Here is a 22,395-nt window from a genome sequence, read left to right as displayed (position 1 = left end):
TAAAAAATGAACATAGCTGTCCCAATTAAATGCTGTTGTTTCAAAAGGTAGTTTGCCCTATCATTAAGAAAATCTGTTGGCAAATAAAGCTGTGATGAGGAGGTGAAACTGTAAACCCTTGTTTGAAACAGTGTAAGTTGGTGAAATGTGCATGCTGTGGGAGATCACCAAAGCTTTAGTTTCAGCACACTAGACTTTTTTTTTTTCCTTTTTGATTTCTAACACTCTCTTTTATTTTCTATTGCAAATAAGTTATGAGGTACTTAGGAGACTCACTGCTTGCAGGTAAACAGAATCAGCATTCTACAGAGAGCCTCTAGGTGTGGAGATTTAGCGTCGGGGAAAGGACTAGAAAATGTGTGTGTTGAATATTTGATGCCGGAGAGGAACAGTGCCACGTCCAGAGAACTGCTTTCAAAGCCTGTGTGCATAACCAACCAAGATGATGAATCAGCTTGTCCTATTTCACACACACACACACACACACACACACACACACACACACACACACACACACACACACACACACACACACACACACACACACACACACACACTGTCCAGTGCACAGCGCAAGTTTAACACACACTTATTGTAAATCTTTTGCAGACATACATACACGAACAAGCTCTTTCCATGCTGCAGCACAGACAAAGGATTTTGCTGTTTCACTTCACACTAAATTGACCTAGAGACGATCAATATAGAATGAACCCTCTGTTATCAAGCCTGAGCACAAACTCTGCAGCTTTCTAAAATCTGGAAAGAAAACTAAAACTATCTTTTTAGTCTGAGTCTCAATTTTTTAAAGTGACATCCAGTGTATCTTTGGACAGCCAAGTGTTGGCAGTATCCAATTGTTTAAATTTATCTTTGTACTCATGAAGATCAGATTGTTAAAAACAGATTTTCTTTGAAGAATTTAGTTTGACAACAACTTGAACAAAAGAGCAAGACTTAGCCGGCTGACATTGATGATCAATGGAAAAGAAGATGGAGGAAAATTAGATAAGACATTGAAACAGAGTGCTTCAGGCGCATGGAGTTCAGCTGTCTAAAGCAATGTGGTTCAAGTCACAGCCTGAGCATCAGCTTGTCAAACTCTGAGTCATAAAACAGAGAATCTAACTTGATTGCATGTTTTGTGTTAAAACCCAGATTACACCAACAAAGATTTTGTCTTTACGAAATGTCTTTATATTATACTGTAGAATTGTTCACCATCCAACTGGTGAATACCTTCATAGTCCCTGAATAGAGACAAAGCAGTTTATTACCAGGTAAAGAACATAGATACATAACTTACAAACATCTAAGTAACTCTTTCTTAGCTTAAACCTTAATTGAACACAAGGTCTTGTGCCCTATAGGTATAACTAAGAAGGCTCAAAGCCCTTGAGTCAGCATTACCAATATGGCCCCTACCAACAATTGGCTTCATTACTTTGTATCAGGAAAACATAGAATAGAATAGAACTTTATTGTCATTGTAACAAGTACAACGAAATTGAAGTCACAGCAGCAAGAAAACAAAAGAAAGTGCAAAAAAGTCCATAAGAAAATAGATGACAGCTTGTCCATCGTTCTCCAGTTCAGCCAGCCTCCACCTCCACAGGGTCCAGGACTGAGCTTCTTCAGTCATGCTCCATCTCTGTCTCCTAGATCCTGTCTGCTCACAGCAGGTGAAGCTCTTCCAATGTGGCGTTGGTGTCTGATGTTAGCTCCTTTAGCCATGTCTGTGAATAGCATGATGCTACTCTGCCTTCTGGTATTCCCTCTGTTGCTGGGTTATGCTGGGTTAGCACAGCTAGCTCGTCCATCTTATTGGAGATAGAGCTTACGTTCCCAATAACGATGGATGGAAGGACAGGTCCATGTCGTCACTTCTTAGCTCACACCTGAGAACCAGCACGTCGTCCTCACCTCCTTCTACTCACCTTGTGGGAAGACATCAGCCCTTACACCAGTTAGCACTGACATGCTACAGGCTGCTAACAGCTGAGTTCACATCTAAAAATGCAGCCATGGTTACATGTAGGATCTCCAGTCAAACACAGGAGAAAAAGTAGTAAAAAGAATGGGTGACATAACAGTGACTATGTCCTTATATTATACAGTTCATGGGTCAGCTCTATAACACTTCATCACTCCTCTGTTTTGAACATGTACCACAGTCTTGTGTTTTGAACAGTAAATGGAGCACACTGGTGGAGTTTTTGTCTTGTACCCTTCCTCATGTGGTTTCTTTTACTTATTTGACCTTCCTGTTACACCAACAGATGCTGACTTATTCATTTAAACTCATGTGCATTGTGGTTCCTGAGGCTGCCTCTATAAAAGTGCATCCAAGTGCATTAATACCATTAGCAGTCTGTGGGGAACGGCTCTAAGCAGACTCCATTATGTTTTGTTAGCACAGTCCTGTTCTCTGTATTTACTGCTGATTGCTTATATATTCTGCGTGTTGTATCAAATGCAGATTGCACAGAGGGAAGTGATTCAGTATTTCTGTTTTCTAATGACTTTCCTGTTTTAATTACAGGATCAAAGTTTTTAACAGTGTGCTCTTAAAGTGGACTTAAAGTAAGATGAGGCAGCAGTTTTCAGCCAGGTGGGGATACTTAGTCCGGATCAGAGTCACTGAAGTCTCCCGGATGAATTTTTAGGGTTGGCAGCTCAGAGTAGAGCTGGCTCCTCAGCCTGATTGCATTTCCAATTTCATGGTGTCTGTGCTGATGTATGGACTCAAGTCTAAGGACAAGGTGGTCAAAGTGTATAGGCCCCTGGGGATTTCTCTCCTGGAGACTTTTAGACTATGAGGTTTATTATGTCTCCATCTTATCCTGTTGGAGACTGAGAATTATGAGGATGAATGCCAAGGAAGATTTTTATTGAGGGATTTTTTGCAGCTTAAATTCAAACTCAAAATCATACGGATTTAATAACCATTGTGTCCTTATTAGGAGTATAATAATGTGTTAGGAAAAGTTCTTTGACTCGTTCTTTGCAGAGTTATCCTTTTAACTGCTGAGCAGTTTTGCAGCTAACTGGTTGAAGAATGACAGATTTTACACTGCATGAGGAAGATAATTGTGCTGATTGTGCTGATGCAAGCAAGTGCAATGAGTCTGGTCCAAATCAAGCAACAGTCTTGTGTTTCTCACATTTGTGTTTAAATAGTAGATGCTGCACTTCTTCTATTCAGAATTTATAACGTTACTGTCAAATGGCAGATTTCAGGAGTGCCTTTGACTTCATGGTTGAAGCATGCACGGTGTCCTTAGTGTAGTCACTAGTTCAGCTCTGAGCCATAACCATTTTAGACATTAATCACAAAGTAAGTTTAAATGGAAATTTAATGCACAACTTTTCCCTATTCTATGGATAATGGTTTTTGGTGGATGTCTATCAAGACATGTAACCATTTGGAATCCCTCAGATATCGGATAGTTAACCCTCAAGAGATCACAGCCTCACAGGGATGCTTTTTCTGTCAGTGTTTCCCACAAGCTTCTGCTCAGCTCTTGTCTTTCACACGGTGTGTACCTTTTGTTTTTTTCTCTGGTTACTGTTTCTCTCAAAGGCCGTTATCTTACCAGGATTTTGTTCTCCTTTCATTTTTAATTGGGGGACGTCATCCGACTGTTTTCAGCACAGACTCACCTGGAGCTTTTTGTTCTCTACCACCACTTTAACTCAGACATGAAACAGCGTCTTTAAAATGCTGTTTGATGGCTTTGACTTTTGATGAAAGATATCAGGATTTGCCAAAAGGAAATGCATCACTATTTCATTTTTCTCCTGTCTAACGGATCACATCCAGTGTTGAGAAAATTCATATTTTACTTGAAAAGTAGCTGGTTAATTAAAGGTGTTTTCTGTGAGACAGGCTACCCTCTGTCTGAGGAAGAGGGAAGACAGCTGCATAGAGGCTAGAAAAATCAAAGAAGAAATGTTAAAAGGCACATCCGCAGAGAGAAAGAAAGAGAGGGATGATTCTGTGTGGGGTTTTGATGTTGACATGAATGCAGTAACATTTTATTTAGAGAAAAATACAGGAACTGTGTATATGTTGGTGCCTTTGGCTAGAAGCTCCCCATCATTAATCTCCCTTCTCTGTGTTCTCTCCCCCTGTGTTCAATAACAGGTCCCCCTAAGATTGATGTTTGGGGTATTTGGCTGCATATTTGACAGCTTGGCTCAAGTTCAGCCTCACTTCAATTTAGCTGCAACTTAGCACTGTGTCCAGGCTTCTGGCTTTAATTAAAGTTTTAATCATTCTGGCTTGTTTGCTACTAAATGTGTGATTCTGTGACTGATAAAGACTTATTTAGTTGATCTCGCTAAGTGTCCATCTGCACATTTGTAACAGTTAAACCAAACTGCTCACACTGACAATAAAAGCTTCTACTGCTTTGTTAGCTTCACTGGTTTTCAGCAAATTCGGTCGTTAGATGACAGTTTCAATTTTAATCTGTACAGCCAGAAATAACGACTGAGGATTTGGCCACAGTAAATCAAATTAAAATAGATGCACCATTTGTGCTACTAGTTATTTGGCTGCAGGTGCTGCCATTAAGTGCAAGAATAATTTTTCTCTTCTTTTTTGGATGTTGAATAAAGTAGTCATGACTAACCACAATTAATTGTTGCAAAAATATAGATCAACCTTCAACAACATTCAATGATCAGTGTTAAATATTGACTAAGAAGTAGGTCTGAGACCTTCTGACTCATTCTACCCCTGAACACAAAGAGGACAAGGGTCAGCTTAAATGCCTAAGTGTTCCCTGAACAGATGAGTCTTCAGACATCTTTTAGAAGTAGAGAGGGGCTCTGCGGATTGTATAGAGTTGGGTAATTCATTCCACCATTTGGGCACAACAGAGGAGAAGAGTCTGGCTAGAGATTTGGAGCTGCGCTGGGCTGGGAGCAGCAGGCGCCTTTCACAAGCAGAGCGTAGTGGGCGAGAAGGAGTGTAGTCCTGGTCCCTAGGTAGGCAGGAGTCATTCCTGTCAATTTTTTGTAAGTCTATAGAAGAGCTTTGAGTTTTAATGGAGCTGCCACTGGAAGCCAGTGAAGAGAGATTAACAACTGGGTGATGTGTGCTGTTTTGGGCTGGTTAAAGACCAGACGTGCTGCTGCATTCTGGATCATCTGCAGAGGCTTAAATGTACACACAGGGAAGCCTGCTAGAGGAGAGATGCAGTAGTCAATGCGTGATATCACAAGGGCCTGTACCAGAATCTGTGTTGCCTGTTGTGTCAGGTAGGGTCTGATCCTCCTGATGTTATAGAGGCAAGATGGAGCAATCAAGGCCACATGAGCCTTAAAGGTCAGCTGGTCATCAATCATGACGCCCAGATTTCTGACAAAGTTTGTGGCACAAGTTGATTGGAATCAAGCAGGACACTGATCTAGGGGGACATGCGGTAAGGACAGTGGGCTCAGTTTTGGACAGATTAAGCTGAAGGTGGCATTCCTTCATCTATGAAGAGATATCAGCCAGACACGCTGAGATAGTTGTGTTGTCTGGTGGAAAAGACAGGAAAAGCTGAGAGTCATCAGCATAGCAGTGGTAGGAGAAGCCATGAGAGCGGATCACTGCACCAAGTGAGGTAGTGTATAGATAGATAAATAGATAGATAGATAGATAGATAGATAGATAGATAGATAGATAGATAGATAGATAGATAGATAGATAGATAGATAGATAGATAGATAGATAGATAGATAGATAGATAGATGGGGTACCCCTGTTGATAAGCAATAGGATTTATAGGATAGTAGATAGTATTTATTTATTTTACTCTGGCTTTAATCCACCATAAAAATACTTCACTCTAAATATAAAAAGTAAAACAAGAACATTAGAGCTCTAAAGTGGCATAAGTGCAGTCGTAACTAATGCTGTGTTCTTATCACAGGTTGTTAAGAATAACTCACTGGAGATGCTGATTATGACACAGATGATATATGGGGAAGACAGGCAGATATAACATGGATCCATCTGTCTGTGTTTGTCATGATCTGTCCAACTCTCAATCTGCCCACTGTTGTACATGATCTACTTCTTTGCATGCATTGCTTGACACGATGAAGAGGTTCACCATAGCTTTTATCATTCACGGCATGAAGTAGTGTTATAGTTGCACAGTTTTGTTGTTTTTCAGGGAATTCAGTCCACACTTCTTATGTAATTCACTGATTAACCACAGCACTGTGAAGAAAAATCCATCTTCATAAGCACTGTGTTATATCATGTCATGACTATAGTCCATAATCACCTTCTCTTCTGACCTTCCTGCTCCACATTAGTGAAGCTCTCTCAATGTCTGGCACATGTTTTACTATATGATGCTTTTACAGCCTAATGAAGTCAGAAGGAGCCTGGGGATGAATGTTTATTTGGTCATTTGAGTGTTTATCCCATCACAAGTGGTCACTGGAGAGGCATTCAGAGACACATCACAACGTGGAGTGTTAATGTTTTTTAAGCTATTCACTTGTGAGCAGATCAACCTGAAAGCCTCGTGACAGAGGGGAGAGAGGAGAGAGCAATGACAATTAAATTGTCTTTTTTTGTGACAGGTCCTTATGTTGGAAGTGCCCAACCCAGGTTTCAGCCTCCTTCAACTGCACATTGCATGCTGAGTCAGATATCCCACCACTCTTCTTGGACGTAATATAAACTAGTGTTAGAAAAAAATGTGCTCGTAAAAACTGATATTGTAAAGTACTCTAGCTGAACCAAGCGCGGAGTGAAACCTGACAGATTTACGGCTGGAGACAGCGAAAGGAAACAAGATGGCAAAGCAGCGCAGTTACAGAGTTTGTAAATGTATGCTGTCAGTAAGCCTGCATAAAAACAAAGAGAAAGGGGCTTAGGTTTCACAGATTGAGGGACTATTTATTATACACCTATATTGAACTGATTTTGTCCAATATTGCCATGCTGAAAGAAATCAAACCACGTCTTCATGAAACAAAATCAACATTTTTAGACTATAAAGACAGAGTACAAAAGCTTAGATGTTTAGAGCAGTAGAGGGAGCTATCATCAAGTGTGTAAGGAGTCTTTGTGTGTCAGCCTGATGTATGTTACTCAGTGTGCTCAAACACTAAATTATTGAATGTCTCCCCAGGATGCTAGGATCTGATATATGCTGGCTGTCCCTTATTCATATATGAACTTTAAGTCCCTGGGTGATAAAACCTTTAATTGGCTGTTTTTTTCTGCCCTCCTCTTCTTCTACTACTCACATCGTTATTGCCCCCCCACCCACATCTCCCGTGGTTGCACTCATGACAAACTCAACCTCATGTTGAGGCAGATTAATGATGAGGATCCACTGGATGTCTTTTCATGATGTGAGCTAATTAGTCAATTAGCAGAGTCATTAGATCTAGATACACAGTTTAACTAAAAGTTATTTTAGATGGATAAAAGTGATTGTAGGGTGCTCGCTGTCCTGCGGACTGCATATGTCATTAAAAACCTTTAAAGGATTTTAATCTAGGATGCACGATATTATCGGCACAATATCGGTATCGGCTGATAAAAGCTCAAAAACACGTTTATCGGTATCGGCAGATATAAAAATTTCTGCTGATAGGCACAGCCGATAAGGTGCTATTCAGTTAGGATTATTATTATTTTCCATCTGAAAAATAAGCTCCTTAAATCAAATGTAGCACTTCATTTATTTGCACTGCAGAGCTCTGTGTCTGTCACCAGGTTGTTACAGTAGTTCTAAAATAATCAAATGCAACTTGGTTATGTTTAAAAATGCATTGTACATTTAAAGTTCATGTGATCTAAAGAAATTATTTTTCTGTATTTTAATACTGAATGTCATGAGTTTGAAAAAATAATATACATTTCTTATTTATGATAAAATCAAATGTTCTTTGTCTTGTTTTAAGTGTGTTTCTTAAACAAATAAGACTGTCACAATTAGAGTAACATATAAATTCCAGTACAGGATAGACTTAGCTTTCTTTACAGTAAAAAAAAACTAACAAACTTGTGATTATCGGTATCGGTATCGGCCAAAAGGGGTTTCGATATATCGGCATATCGGCTATCGGCAAAAATCCAATATCGTGCATCCCTATTTTAATCAGTGTGATATCATCTCTGCAGCTTCCTTAAAGGCTGGCAGCATTGAGCTCAAAAACACACAGGGAGAAAGAACTAGAGAAAAAGGGACTTTGCATGTTTACCTTAAATAATCCATTTTAATCTTCCTCATAGCCTCCTCTGGTATTTTGATTTGTAGAAATGTCTTGCACTGAATTAAACAAGCAAACAATCCTCTTTGATAGTTTTAATATTGCAAACTGGGCACTCTTTCACTGCTCAGAGGTTTTCATTAAGGCAGATGAAGCCGAGCTCCAGAATGTAATATCTCTGAATGAGCATGTAGGGATCATTTACCAGCCTATGCCTTTATTACTGAGTCTCTCCTTTAATATTTGTGTGATTGTTGTTTGTTGCTGAGAGTGTGATCATCTATGTAAAGGGAATCAGTCCTTTTGAGCAGTCAGGTCAGAGTCCTCTGATGCCACATTACTTCCTGTCTGTAGAGAGACTGGTTTATTGTTCTAAAAGTTGTGTTGTTTTCAGGGATGGGTACCTTTCACATTTGAAACGATACGGTACCAATGCCCGGTACCTGGCAATCGGTACTGGTACTCAACAGTACAAATTTTCGGTGCTTTTTTGTGTTTATGTGGTCAAAAATATTTTTTTATTTGTATTAAAAATTGTTTGATAATAAAATGTCTTTTTTTTTTCAATTTAACATATTTATTTCTCATTATATAACCTTATTATGCTGTGTTCATGTCCAGCATGGAAAATCTCCTACTCTTCCACTCCCTCACAGTCACAAGGATGCATTTAGGTGCCCAAACATGGTACCTTTTGATTTTATGTGAATCGGTACCCGGTACTTTTGACAGAATTCGGCCGGTACCTTTGAAAGTACCTAATTCGGTACCCATCCCTCGTTGTTTTATTCACAACAAGCATTAATCGATGTGGGGAGGGCACGGTGATGCTTCAGCGACAGTGGATGGATGATGAGTAGAAGAAGAGAAAGCAAAAAGAGTCTTTGGCAACTTTCTGACTCGCACATCTGTCTGATCATTCCAATTAAAATCTGTATCGTGTCTGCACACCCCTGAGATTCTGCAGTTAAATGATTTTAAATCCACCAGCGTATTCTTGTAACATATCACCAGCTGGTGCATGTATAATCTTTTCCAGGCTGTCACTCTTTGACAGTAAAACCCACAAGAACTGTGTAACTGCTTTACACACAGCACACACTGACTGACTCAAGGCAGAACTGCAGCACCTGGTTTTTCCTCTCTGTCTGTCTCTCTTTTCGTATGTAAAGGCATTGCCAATGAACATTAAAAGTGGATCTCAAAAGAAGTTAGCATTTTACTGCTTTAGTGTAAAGAGTTGTAACATCAGATGCTGTGGCTTGGTTTGTTCTAAGTCAAACAACCTAAGAAACAAACCACATCTCTGCTCTGACTTCTCTGATGTTTACTGCAAGCTTCACAGATAAAAAATGAAAGGACCAGTTTTATTAATATTGCACAAAGAACATCCAAACAGATGGTAGATGCAGAACAAAGAATCGCTCATCAGCATGCAGCCCAGCCTCTAACGGTGCTAACTGACACTGACCAGAGGGAGGCAGCAGCTTGACCCTTAATGAAGCTCAGGAGCTGACGGCTCCCCACAAACTGCCTGAGGACATGACAGAGGAAGCCCAAGCTGATGGCTGAGGGCTGGCTGTGAAATGACCTGAGCCAACCACACACACACACACACACACACACACACACACACACACACACACACACACACACACACACACACACACACACACACACACACACACACAACAAAACAAACTCAGTAAACTACCGATCCAAGTTCACTTCTTCTTGTTTGTTCAGCACCAAGTCAGCTTGAAACTTTGTTCAGCTCTGTGACCAAGAAAACTTTCGATTTCTGCAGATAAGAGGGCATCAGTCATCCTGTTAAACGCTGTGTTGAAGCAAAAAATAGGAGAAGTCAGCCACATAACAAATTGTATTTATTCTATAACATTATATCAACATCTGTATGTAAACCAAGAGATGATCTTGTATTCAAATTGTGCTTCATTAATTGCAACTAACAATTTCTTTGTTTGTGTAACAACCAAATATTCACTCGTTAGGCACAATCACAGTGAAAGTTTCATCACAACGAGAACAAATCTGTTTTGTGAAGTAATTAGTCTGAGTGAGACAGTCAGTCAGTATAGATTAAGTGAAGGCTTTAGGATTCAAAGCCTCTGAGATTCATGCACTGGATTCCTCCTATTGGAACTTCTTTGCTGTTTAGCATTGATTCATTTTGCATGTGGACAAACTAGATTAATTATTCCATTCACCACGCTCCTGTCACTTCCTATTGAATGAAATACAAATACCTCATGATACACATGAAAAGCCACCATCTCAAACAGAAATTACAGGTCACACTTGTAGTCCTCTCTGTGATTGATGGGGAATGGCTGCAGTAAATGTTGTTTGTTAACAGGCTTTTACTGCCAGAGCTGTAAAGTTGTTCAAAGCTGGAGGGTTGTAAGCTATAAAGTCAATGGATTTATCAGGGCTTTAAACTAACAAAAAGAGAGGTTCTATATCTTCTATCTTATACGCTTCTCTGTTCATGCTCTCCTCTCTTTATCATCACTGGATCTGGAAAATTGTGTTATACCAAGTAATACATTTCAATGTTGTGTGAAGCTGTGGTTTTATGAAACTTGATATATTTATACAAGTGCAGCAGTAAAATACAAATCTGAGGAAGATGCAGCAAGTGCTATTTCAGACTTGAAATCTGTAAAATCAATACAGGGAGTGTCCTGGTTTCTGTTTTCACATGTGTAGTCTGACCACAGACACTGTGTGTAATCTGCACTCATTATAAATGAAACTGCCCATAATTACATCAAGAATTAAAAATTTATCAGAAGTCTCATCTCAACGAAAACTCCTGTAACACCTGTAATGGTATCCTCAAGACTGAACGTATAACAGTATTATAAATATGTGGGGCACTGTTTTAGCACGAAATACTGTAGCTTAAACTACGTCACATGGATTTTCTAATTAAAAACCTTAAATTTGTACTTTTGTTCCAAGTATTGTTATATAACCACAAAGTGTAATGAGTGCTTAGACTTAGGAAAAGCTTCTTTGAGGAACTTTTGGCTTAGCTTGACTTTGGGATCCCCCATGGACAGAATATTACATCTTAACTTTTTTTGTTAATAAGAGTTTCTCTAGCATGCTTTGGATGTGGGCAATCATCAGTCGTGACATCTATCTCTTTGGTTATAGTTAGAGATGCACGATGTTGGATTTTTGCCAATATCCGATATGCCAATATATCGAAACCCTTTTTGGCCGATACCGATAATCACAAGTTTGTTTGTTTTTTTCACTGTAAAGAAAGCTAAGTCTATCCTGTACTGGAATTTATATGTTACTCTTATTGAGACGATCTTATTTGTTTAAGAAACACACATAAAACAAGACAAAAAAAACATTTGATTTTACCATAAATAAGAAATGTATTATTTTTTCAAACTCAAGACATTCAGTATTGAAATACAGAAAAATAATTTCTTTAGATCACATGAACTCTAAATGTACAATGCATTTTTAAACATAACCAAGTTGCATTTGATTATTTTAGAGCTACTGTAACAACCTGGTGACAGACACAGAGCTCTGCAGTGCAAATAAATGAAGTGCTACATTTTATTTAAGGAGCTTATTTTTCAGATGGAAAATAATAATAATCCTAACTGAACAGCACCTTATCGGCTGTGCATATCGGCAGAAATTTTCATATCTGCCGATACCGATAAACGTGTATTTAGGCTTTTATCAGCCGATACCGATATTGTGCCGATAATATCGTGCATCCCTAGTTGTAGTCTTAAAAAATCAAGACATAGACATAGTAAATCATGTCAGGTATGCTCCAAATTGTCTTTTTAGGTCATCAAAAGGCATCACTTTCAGAATCACAATCAGATTTATGGCCAAGTAGTTTTTACATTACAAGGAATTTGCCTTGGTCTGCAGGTGCAACTAGTTAAAAGATAAATAAAATTTTAAAAAAATAAAAAAAAATAAAACAATATTCAGAATGCAAAACAACTTAAGTATTGCATACAAAAGTGTTCCTCCCACAGTCCAGAAACATGGTCACGGAGTTAACTGGTCATTCAAAATTGTCTGCAGGTGTGAGTGCGTGCATGAAAGGTTGGCTGTTTTCAAAACCGCCAACTACATGTGAATGTAGTAAGTGGGAGGCACTACATACTACCTACTGCTTTTGCTTGTAGTATGTAGTATGACTGATCTGTTGGGTCTGTTTTGTAGTACACTACTCTGGTTTCCCATCTCGGAAGGTGGAGCTACAGATGATGTTGGGTTTTTCTTTGCCTTTAACATAAAAATACAAAACAATCTATGGGCAGATCTTGGCATTTGGTTATTTTGTTAATCATATCACACAGAATCATCATTCTTGATTTCTAATGTTACACTAAAAGTTACATCATTGACTTAAAATAAATCTGGATTTTTATTTTTACAGCTGATGGGAAAAATACTTCTATATAATCCATGTTTGGTTTAAAAAGTGAATCAACGGTTTGTATGGGCTAATGAACTTGTGAAAGTAAACACCTATTTTACGACTGGAAGTGACAAGATTTACGGGTGTTTCTTTTTATCACGTCACTGCTATCTCATGGACAGTCTAACGTTAGTGTTGTGTTGCAATTATAATGCTGATTAATTCCAGGAGATGGCAGTAATTCACCAAAACCTGCCACCGCATAGACAAACAGTGTTAGCGCAGTGCATTGTAGGAAACGGTATGCCAGTTAGGCTGGTCTGTTGCATACTGAGAGATTTTCCTGGATCAGTAGGACATCCAGGGATTTTTAGTATACTGCAGATTTTGCAAGTTTTCGCATACTGACTACTACATACTGAATATCAGCCAAAATAGTAGGCACTGCCAGTGTGGTAGACGGTTGACTGGCAACCAGTCCAGGGTATACCCCGCCTCTCACCCTAAGCAGCTGGGATAGGCTCCAGCCACCTGTGACCCGGTAGGATAGAAAATGAATGATTGCATGAAATATGTGCACTGTTAATTCCAGCCTATTAAAACCAGGAAAAACTCCTCACAGTAGCTTTAAATGAACTATTTAAAAACTTTCAAAGAGTTAAAAAAAAAATCTCATTTATATGACCACTGGCATATTTTAGCCTTCAAAATGTACTAACCCTCAGGCTATCTCAGTGTTCAAAGTTATATTTCAATAATGCAGTGACAGTGGACGACAAGGTACCAACAAACGTGAAGTAGGTCATCATTTTCTTAAAAGAAACCCTCTTTTCATTTAATCCAAGCCCCTGGCCCTTTTCACTTTTTATTAATGCTTTACCCCTTATATCCTTCTCCCTTTTCATCTGCTGTATGAATTTAACTTCTAGTCTAAAGAGCAGCAGCACCCTCTGCTGGCTGTTCTGTGTCAGTACACAGCTGCAGGGCACACTGACTTAAAAGATTGACTACTATCCTACTCTGCATGCCAACAGGAGCTGCAGTGCATTTCAATGTGCTGCCAGCATTCCCATTGCTTTATAAAACCCTCCAAGAGATACCCTACATAATATGAGTGCTATATATGTGCTTTGTGTCTCAAAAGTTAACCAGACAAAAATTCAGCCTTTAGGGGCATCTCTTCAGCTTCCAGTTGTAGAAGGGGAGAGTGATCAGATGCACTGATGTTTAAATGAGGAACGTGTGTGTGGGGTTATATAGAGCTTTGTCATAATTTATAACAGTATGAATTTTCACTTCACAACCATCTGAGACCTTTCTATGATCAACACAACATGTAGCTGTAAATTTCTGGTTCATTCTAAACAAAACAGACCATCACTGGAAAAAAAAAGTTATGTATTAAATCAGTGAGGAGTTAGTTTAAGTTTATACATCAGGTGAGAAGGGGCAACAGCCAAATGAATGGACTATAAGGGTAAAAGCAGGACCATCTATCTCTTCTCTCCTCCCTCTGTCTGTGTTTATGGGAGAGGAGAGGAATGTGAGCTTCCTGGGGAAGAGAGGGTGGGGAGATAGAGGGAGGGAGGGAGAGTTACAAGGAGGTGGATGAACACACGATACGGTGAGACGAGAGGAGGAGAGGAAAGTGAGGAGGGGAGGAGAAGGGAGGACATGAAACAGAGAGGAGCAGAGGAGAGGAAGGGAGGCAGACAGCATCATGTTAGGATTTAGGTGTGTCCTTTGCTCGTAGAGTTTTCATTCATACAACAAGCGGAGAGGAGCACACACACTCAGCTCACACACATCCACGTGTATTTTACAAACATACACTGTAGCTTTGGAAAAAGGAGCAAATCCCTCCCCTGTGACTCCAGAGGAAGAGGGGAGGCGACAGATTTTACAGCTTACACACACACACATACATACATTTTTCTTTTTGAGTCCTCACACACCCTAAAAAAAGCATGTGCTTCAGAGTGGACTAGCGACAGAGGGATGCATCATGAAGGTGAGCTCCACTTGCTCTGGATTTATTTGTTTTCATGTGTGTGTTTGTGTATGTGTGTGTGGATTTGTGTGAAGCATGGTCAAGAATGAGAATCAATGTGCCATGTATTTTTTCGTCTGTTCAGTGCTCTCGATCTGCGGATCAGACAGTGATAATGTTTCTCTCAGGAAGTGTCAGATGTTCTATCTCTATCTAGGTGTCTACACACCTATTCAAGAGTGTGCGTGCGTGTGTGTGTGTGTGTGTGTGTGTGTGTGTGTGTGTGTGTGTGTGTGTGTGTGTGTGTGTGTGTGTGTGTGTGTGTGTGTGTGTGTATTTGAACAAAAAGGGAACATTGTACATAGTGTTTCCAGGACAGTTGTACTGATCTTGCATATGGTATCTTGTTCCTAAAACCCGATCGCTTGCTTTGTTGTCTCCACTGTTATCACTGTAACACTGATGTTGAAACAATGAGAAGTCACTCTGAAATGTGTGTGTTCAAACATCTGGGCAGTATGGATCATACTGAGGAAGCCACTGTGAATGAAAACAGTTCACATCTGTATGACAGTATGTGAAGTGAATTTGTAATGCTCTGCAGACTTTGACCATTCATTACATACAGCTGTTCACAAACTGGTTCATTAGATTTAACTACTGTGTCATGCATAAATACTTTGCCAATCCGGACTTAAGGGGAAAATGAAAATTACAATGGGAGCTTATAAATCTTTCATAGTTTCCCACCAAAAACAATCGTAATACATTTTATTTTATGTGAATTATGACTGTCTCAGAACATTTCTCCATTACAGATCTTTCAACATGACAGTTAAGGAACATGGATACACATTGTTCGATTTTTGATGATACCCGAAATGTCAATACTATCAGACTCCAATTGGCAGATCCTGTTCATGATCATGATACCGATCAAGGTCTGCATCTTCTCAAAGGCAGGTGATCAAGAGCAATGAATTCAGTGGTTTTCTGATGCCTCCTTTAACTCAGGGTACTCACTGACATATTTTCTTGCCTAGTTGAAAGATTGAAGTAGAGGATCGTGACAAGAATTTGAAGGTATACCTGTCTTACTTTTTAGAAAGTCTTGGTGCTCAGGGTGCTCAGACTGATTGTTGTTGAACACAGACACCAATTTGTTTCTGATACAGAGTTTTAAAGCCTATTGTCATTTTGGTAATGCTTAACTTAGCTTTTGTGTTGTTCAAGTTTTGATGAGGAAAATAGCTTATGGCCTCTTTGCAGACAGGTACAGGGTTCCAACCTGTCAGTCAAGCCAGCCATGCCCTTATATGGGCAAAACTTATAAGTTTGACAACTTTGAAAATGAGTTTTAAAAGTTAACTTCTTGTACATTGTGTGCCGATAGAGAAATGAGCTTTTCAGACCCAGACCACTTTTTGAATCTGGTTGTGAACATGTTCATTTGTAAAAATCAACTGTTTCTATTTCTGCAGCTTATCTTGATTGAATTCTTGATGAACTGTAGTTTTTAGCGTGTTTTGCCTCTTCCTGCATCATCTGTACTTAGTGGCACAGGGAGTTCTCTACATGTTTTAGAGGAAGCAAACAAACTTTACGTCTTTCTGAACCAAGGAAAGCACTGAAAGTTTTTCAAAGAAAGCACACATTCATATCAAGAAAATGGTTTGTGTTTGAGTGTCTCTAAATTAGTTTTTAATGTGGTATATTTTTGTATTTTCATATCTAAAACTTTGAAGCTTTTATCAGCCTATACCCATTGTACTGGTAATATCAGAATGTTTATTGCTAAACTCGTTATGTTGTGTTTATGGTAAAAGTCAAATTCAGAATTTAAGACAACATTAAAAACATTCAGAGTAAAAAGTTGTAGGTGATTATCAAAGCAGGTTTCAGAAACTGCTTTGTAAAAAATACAAAAGTATCAAAAAAAATTTACGACACTTTGGTAAAATAACACCCTCCCCTAAAATGTGAAATGTGCTTTAATTGAATCCTGAAGGTCTGACTTCTTTACAAACTTCACCACGACACAAATCAAATGAAGGAATGCTGGAGGAGGACAACCAAACTGAGATCATCATGTTTTATGCACTGTGAACTCACCACAGCACATTCACTGTTCCAGAGTGACTCACTGATGAGTGCACGGCACAGAGCAGTCTGTTATCACATTTTACTGAGGGCCACAACATGACCTTAAACATTTACAAACCATGCTGTGATCCTGAAAGAGAAGCCATCCGATTGCAAACCCTGATGTTCCTCTCTGCTCTTCTCTGTCCCTTGGTACCATCACTCTTCCTCCCAGTCCCTGTCTTATACTCAGAATCAGACTGAGCCTATGATGGGGGAGATAGTGGTGGAGTGATGGGAAAGGAGAGAGATCAAAACGAGGCACAGAGAGAAAAGGTGGGGTGGCAGAGAATAAAGGGTCTTTCATGATTCTGCTCACAGCCAGCATCGATGTGCCGAGTACACTGACACACAGCTCTGCATCACTGCACACGCACACATACAAGCATGCAAACACACATGTACAGACCCAGAAGCCATCAGACCAAAGATCCAGCAGATACTGGCAACCAAACTACTTTCAAAGACATTGAGACAGATCCAGTCAGGGTATGAATCCTTTGACATAGAATAGAAAAGAAAATACTTTATTTATCCCCGAGGGGAAATTCAGGAGGCACAGCAGCAATCAAGAAAACAAAAGTAAGAAAGTTTATAGAAAGTGCAAAAAGGTCCATAACAAAATAGATGATGACACCCTGGCCATCATTCTCCTGTCAGCCAGCCTCCACCTCCACAGGGTCCAGGACTGAGCTTCTTCAGCAGTCTGTTCAGTCTCTGTCTCCTGGATCCTGTCTGCTCACAGCAGGTGAAGCTCTTCCAATGTGGTTTGGTGTCTGATGTTAGCTCCGTTAGCCATGTCTCTTAATAGCATAATGCTACTCTTCCCTCTAGTATCCCCTCTGTTGCTGGGTTAGCATGGCTAGCTCATCTATCTTATTGGCGATACATCTTACGTTCCCAATAACGATGGATGGAAGGACAGGTCCATGTCGTCAGTTCTTAGCTCACACCAGAGAACCAGCATGTCGTCCTTACCTCCCTCTCCTCACCTTGTGGGGAAACATCAGGCCTTGCACCAGCTAGCACTGACATGCTACAGGCTGCTAACAGCTGATTTCACATGTAAACAATGTAGCCATGGTTACATGTAGGATCTCCAGACAGACATAGGAGAAAAAAATAGAAGACCCAACCAGTTTAGTGTCCATTACCAAGAAATGAGCCATACAAAGTAATGATCCACTCCAAATACAAAGATAATGGAAAAAGTGATGAAAAAATAACAAAAAATCGGACAAAGAAGAGAGAGCTGCCGCAATAGGCCGCCACAACCAACAGGGCAGCACCTATAGCAACATGCCACTGACACGCTTCCTGAAGTGGGCCATCTTGGCTGTGGTCATGTGGTCTGCATCTCTCAAAGTCTTATTGTTCTTGTTTCTTAGGGACATTACTGACACTGCTGCATGTGTGCTGAGTGAGCTGGAAACTCTGCTGAAATGTGAAAGAATAATTCACATGACAAGTAAAATCTGCAGGAAGAAAAAGGATGAAAAACTGAAATTTCATGAAGCAGTCTTTGCCTTTGAGGATTTGTGCTATCTCCACTGTCAATCTAAGAGCTGTTCAAAGTTTGATTTTATGTCAAGGTAACATCGCAGCAGCTTGATGCAGAACAGCACAATTTGTTTGTTCTGCAGCCAGAGGCAGGCTAGTGACAAGCTTTGCAAAGGGATAATAGAAAATCCTTGGACCAAATCACTCTCTGATCTGCACCTTTACTCACACTGAAGAACGGCTTTTGTGACATTCATTTTCTGCATCTCTTTCCAACTCAGGCCAATAAATATTTCACCACATGGCTGAATGCCCCTCTACTTTGGAATTTACTCAGCAGACTCTAAGCACATGTACTTCCGCCATTGCAAGCTTTCAAATACAAACTGCAAGGAGTTAAAACTGAATGGCTGAGCACTAATTTTATTCATAAGACTTTATTGCTAGATCAGTTTTCTGATGATCAAGGCCAGAGTCCTTTGACAGCAGAAATTCTGACCAAGCCATGTTTGGTAGTTACAATCTCAATTTAATGGGAAAGGAAGTGAATATGTTGTGTATCAGGGCTCTACTGAACATCTCACTGGGCTGAGTATTGTGTAACATCATCCATCATTAAAGGTGGAGCAGCCATCCCTGGTAACTACACTGCAAAGCCTCAAGACTAAGCCAGTGTTTGTCTTTTTTTCTAGAAAAACTGTCTTGGACTCAGTATGAGCCACATTCACCTGACAAGCCAAAGAAAAAAATCCCTCATGTTTTGTATCGCAAGCCAAAAATTGGACCTGAATTACTTGAAATGAGAAGAAAATCTGCCAATGCAATCAGAAAAATTTAATTGTTTAGTTTTTTCATTTGAGATATTAGTTTTGTTTTAAGCAAATTTTTCTTACCCCATGGATGAATTTCTGGACTTGTCAGTGGATGAGGCTTACACAAAGTCTCCCAAGACATATTTTAACTAGAAATAAGACACTTTCTGCCAAGAAATGCAAAGTAAAAGGTCAGGGGATGCTAAGGGGGCGAGACAGTGTTCTCGAGTAGGTGGCTAGGTCTTCAATCAGCTGTTTACTCTCCCTGTGATGATGATGGAGGTTTGATACTCTACCTGTTGCTGTAAACTCAGCAGCAGCAGCATGAGTGCAGTTGTTCATACTTCTGGCCCACTGCCAGTACAGCCGACTCCTTTGAGGCAAATGGGTCAGTTTGTAGCCAGAGGATATGATTGCTCTCTTTTCCAGTAAGCCATAAAACGACTGCCACCAGATGTTACAGCAGCTCTCTCTTCTTTGTCCGTTTCTTGTAATTTTTTTGTTTCTTTTCCGTAATCTTTGTATTTGGAGTGGATCATTACTTTACATGGCTCATTTGTTGGTCATGGACACCAAACTTTTTGTGGCTTCAGTGATATTTTTACTACTTTTACTCCTGTGTTTGTCTGGAGATCCTACGTGTAACCATGGCTGTTTACATGTGAAATCAGCTGTTAGCTGCCTGTAGTATGTCAATGTTAACTGGTGTAAGGCCTGATGTCTTCCCACAAGTTGAGGAGAAGGAGGTGAGGACAGCATGCTGGTTTTCAGATTTGAGCTAAGAACTGATGACATGGACCTGTCCTTCCATCCATCGTGATTGGGAACGTAAGATCTATCTCCAATAAGATGGACGAGCTAGCTGTGCTAACCCAGCAACAGAGGGAATACCAGAGGGCAGAGTAGCATCATGCTATTCACAGACACGGCTAACAGAGCTAACATCAGACACCAAACCACACTGGAAGAGCTTCAGCTGCTGTGAACGGACAGTATACAGGAGACAGAGACTGAACAGACTGCTGAAGAAGCTCAGTCCTGGACCCTGTGGAGGTGGAGGCTGGCTGAACTGGAGAATGATGGACAAGCTGTCATCATCTAATTTCTTATGGACCTTTTTGCACTTTCTATACACTTTCTTACTTTTGTTTTCTTGATTGCTGCTATGACTTCAATTTCGTTGTACTTGTGACAATGACAATAAAGTTCTATTCTCTTCTATTCTATTCTATTCTATTCTATTCTATTCTATTCTTCTGCTCTGATTTGAAAACATCACACTGTGGACATTCTAGTATTTCAACTCTTTTTTTGTGTCTGTCTCAAAAAGAGATGAGCACTTCACCTACACTGATCACTGGCACAAAGGCGCAGGTAAAGGGGAATCTGTTTTGGACTACCTCCCCACCTTCTGGTCTGGAGTCTCACTTACACTATAGTGATGAATTTGAGCAAGGTGTGCGTTTATTTTGTAATTAGATGATCAGATTGAAACAAATTTTCTTTGTTCAAGCCAACTTTTTACCAGAAACAATGCACCAAGGTAAGGTATGTAATGTTAGTGAATCCTGGTCATGTCCTGCCAGTGCTCAGCAAGCAGAGCTAACGTAACCTCACTCTTCATTTTACTGATAGACTCTCAAGTTTGAACAGACCACCGCAGAATAACTGCTGACTGTGGGTTGGAATGAACATTATCAAAAATAGTTTAGCTCCTGTTTTTGCCTTCACCTCATGTCTTAGCCTTTGGTTTGTACACTGTCACTCTCCGGTTCAGCTTTCTTCTGCTCTTCTGTCCTTTTTCTGTCGGACAGTTAGGCTCCAGCGTCCACCATCTCTACAAAATTAATCACAGAAATCGATTTCAGCAGAGAGAAACACAGATCCCTCTTCTCTCTACTAAACTTTGTCAGCAGACGTGGTGTTGTCATAGAGACTTAGATGTGGCGTAAATCAATTTGGTCCTGCCCTACCTGATCGGGAAGCTAAGAAGCTAAGAAGTAGCATTTTCAAAACCATGATTGTGATTATCAAACGTTATACTGTCAGATTGCCTTTGCTATTTGGCAATAATTGACCGTCCTTGTCATTTCCAAATAGCCACAAAGACTCACACAAAGACTCACACAAAGGAAATTATTGCACTGCCAGAACTAGCCCACAGACCTGTTCTAAACAACACGTCAAATCCCTGTTGGATGGTATATTGTCCAAGTTCTACTGAAAAGTTGGCGTTTTTGTTACGATGACAAATTTAATACGGTGCTTTATTTGAACACACAAGCATCCAAATTTAGCATGAATAGATAAACAGCTGCTTTGCATCACAAAGCTATGATTCCTGAAAGGTTATGTTGAAGAATTTATCCTGGGCTTTACATGAACTGCAGTGCAGATAGTGAGCCAAAGCACCTTGTGGAGAATAGTTCATCTCTCTGTCCCCAAGGTGATAACTTTATTCAGCAATAAAGAACAGCCCTGACTTTGATGCAGGAGAAAATGCAGAGGTGTGGACCTTCAAGGAAAAGGGTTCTGCTGTGCTGTGCTTGTTTTTCATGTTTGCCAGTGAATGCACCTCATCAGGGTTTTGTGTCACAGACAGTTGTCTATCATCCTGTTTTTGTTCTCTCATTTAAAAGTGTATCTTCAAAAACACGTGTGAAGAATCAGAGAGGAACAAGACTTTTTAAACCAAAGTGTTTGTAATGACCATTTTTAGTTTGGCTCATGTAGTCTGACTTATCGCTAACAAAATGAAATCCTTGACTCCAGCAGCCATCATCTGACATATTGTCAAATTTACAGTCCTGTATGTACATAAAGTACGATTTCTAATCCAGTACAAGTCATCCAACCTCTTCATCTCAATTTTTTCTTGTTTCAAGTTAGCCATCCTGCCGCTTACACATAGTAACAGGAAGTAGTTTGCCTATTCTGTGCTAATTAACATATTAACTCTAAAATCAAATATCAAGACGTTTTTCTCAAACATTGTTTCATTCATAGTTCTTTGTTATCATGCAAATCAATCTCTCAATCATTACCTTTGGAGGTCCATGGATGACAGTTATATGCACATGATGAGAAGAATAGAGGAGGAATGAGGAATGGCGAGAGGAGACATCCAGTGAGGAGAGTCTGTCTGTCTGTTCGTCTTTCTCTCCATCTATCTATCTATCTATCTATCTATCTATCTATCTATCTATCTATCTATCTATCTATCTATCTATCTATCTATCTATCTATCTATCTATCTATCTTTCCATCCATCCATCCATCCA

The 22,395-nt window shown here is 39.7% G+C and overlaps 1 protein-coding gene across 2 annotated transcripts in view; it reads left to right on the top strand.

The window, feature by feature from the left end:
* The window catches only part of LOC141795355 (inactive phospholipase D5), a 70,167-nt gene that overhangs the window by 2,194 nt on the left and 45,578 nt on the right, over window positions 1-22,395 (top strand). The window contains exon 1 of one of the 2 annotated variants that reach the window (XM_074676199.1): window positions 14,307-14,681. The exons of the other annotated variant lie outside the window; for it this stretch is intronic. Within the exon in view, the coding sequence (XP_074532300.1) occupies window positions 14,676-14,681 (6 nt within the window). The 5' untranslated portion in view covers window positions 14,307-14,675. Of the gene's footprint in view, window positions 1-14,306; window positions 14,682-22,395 lie in introns of those variants that run through there. 2 annotated transcript variants of the gene reach the window in all.

This window comes from Halichoeres trimaculatus, unplaced genomic scaffold, assembly GCF_033239565.1.
Source record: "Halichoeres trimaculatus isolate MK-OKI-2021-1 unplaced genomic scaffold, fHalTri1.1 fHalTri1_scaffold_8, whole genome shotgun sequence".
Taxonomy (NCBI): Eukaryota; Metazoa; Chordata; class Actinopteri; order Labriformes; family Labridae; genus Halichoeres; species Halichoeres trimaculatus.
Note: the sequence above shows the minus strand (reverse complement) of the source record. Positions and strands in the feature narration are given on the sequence as shown.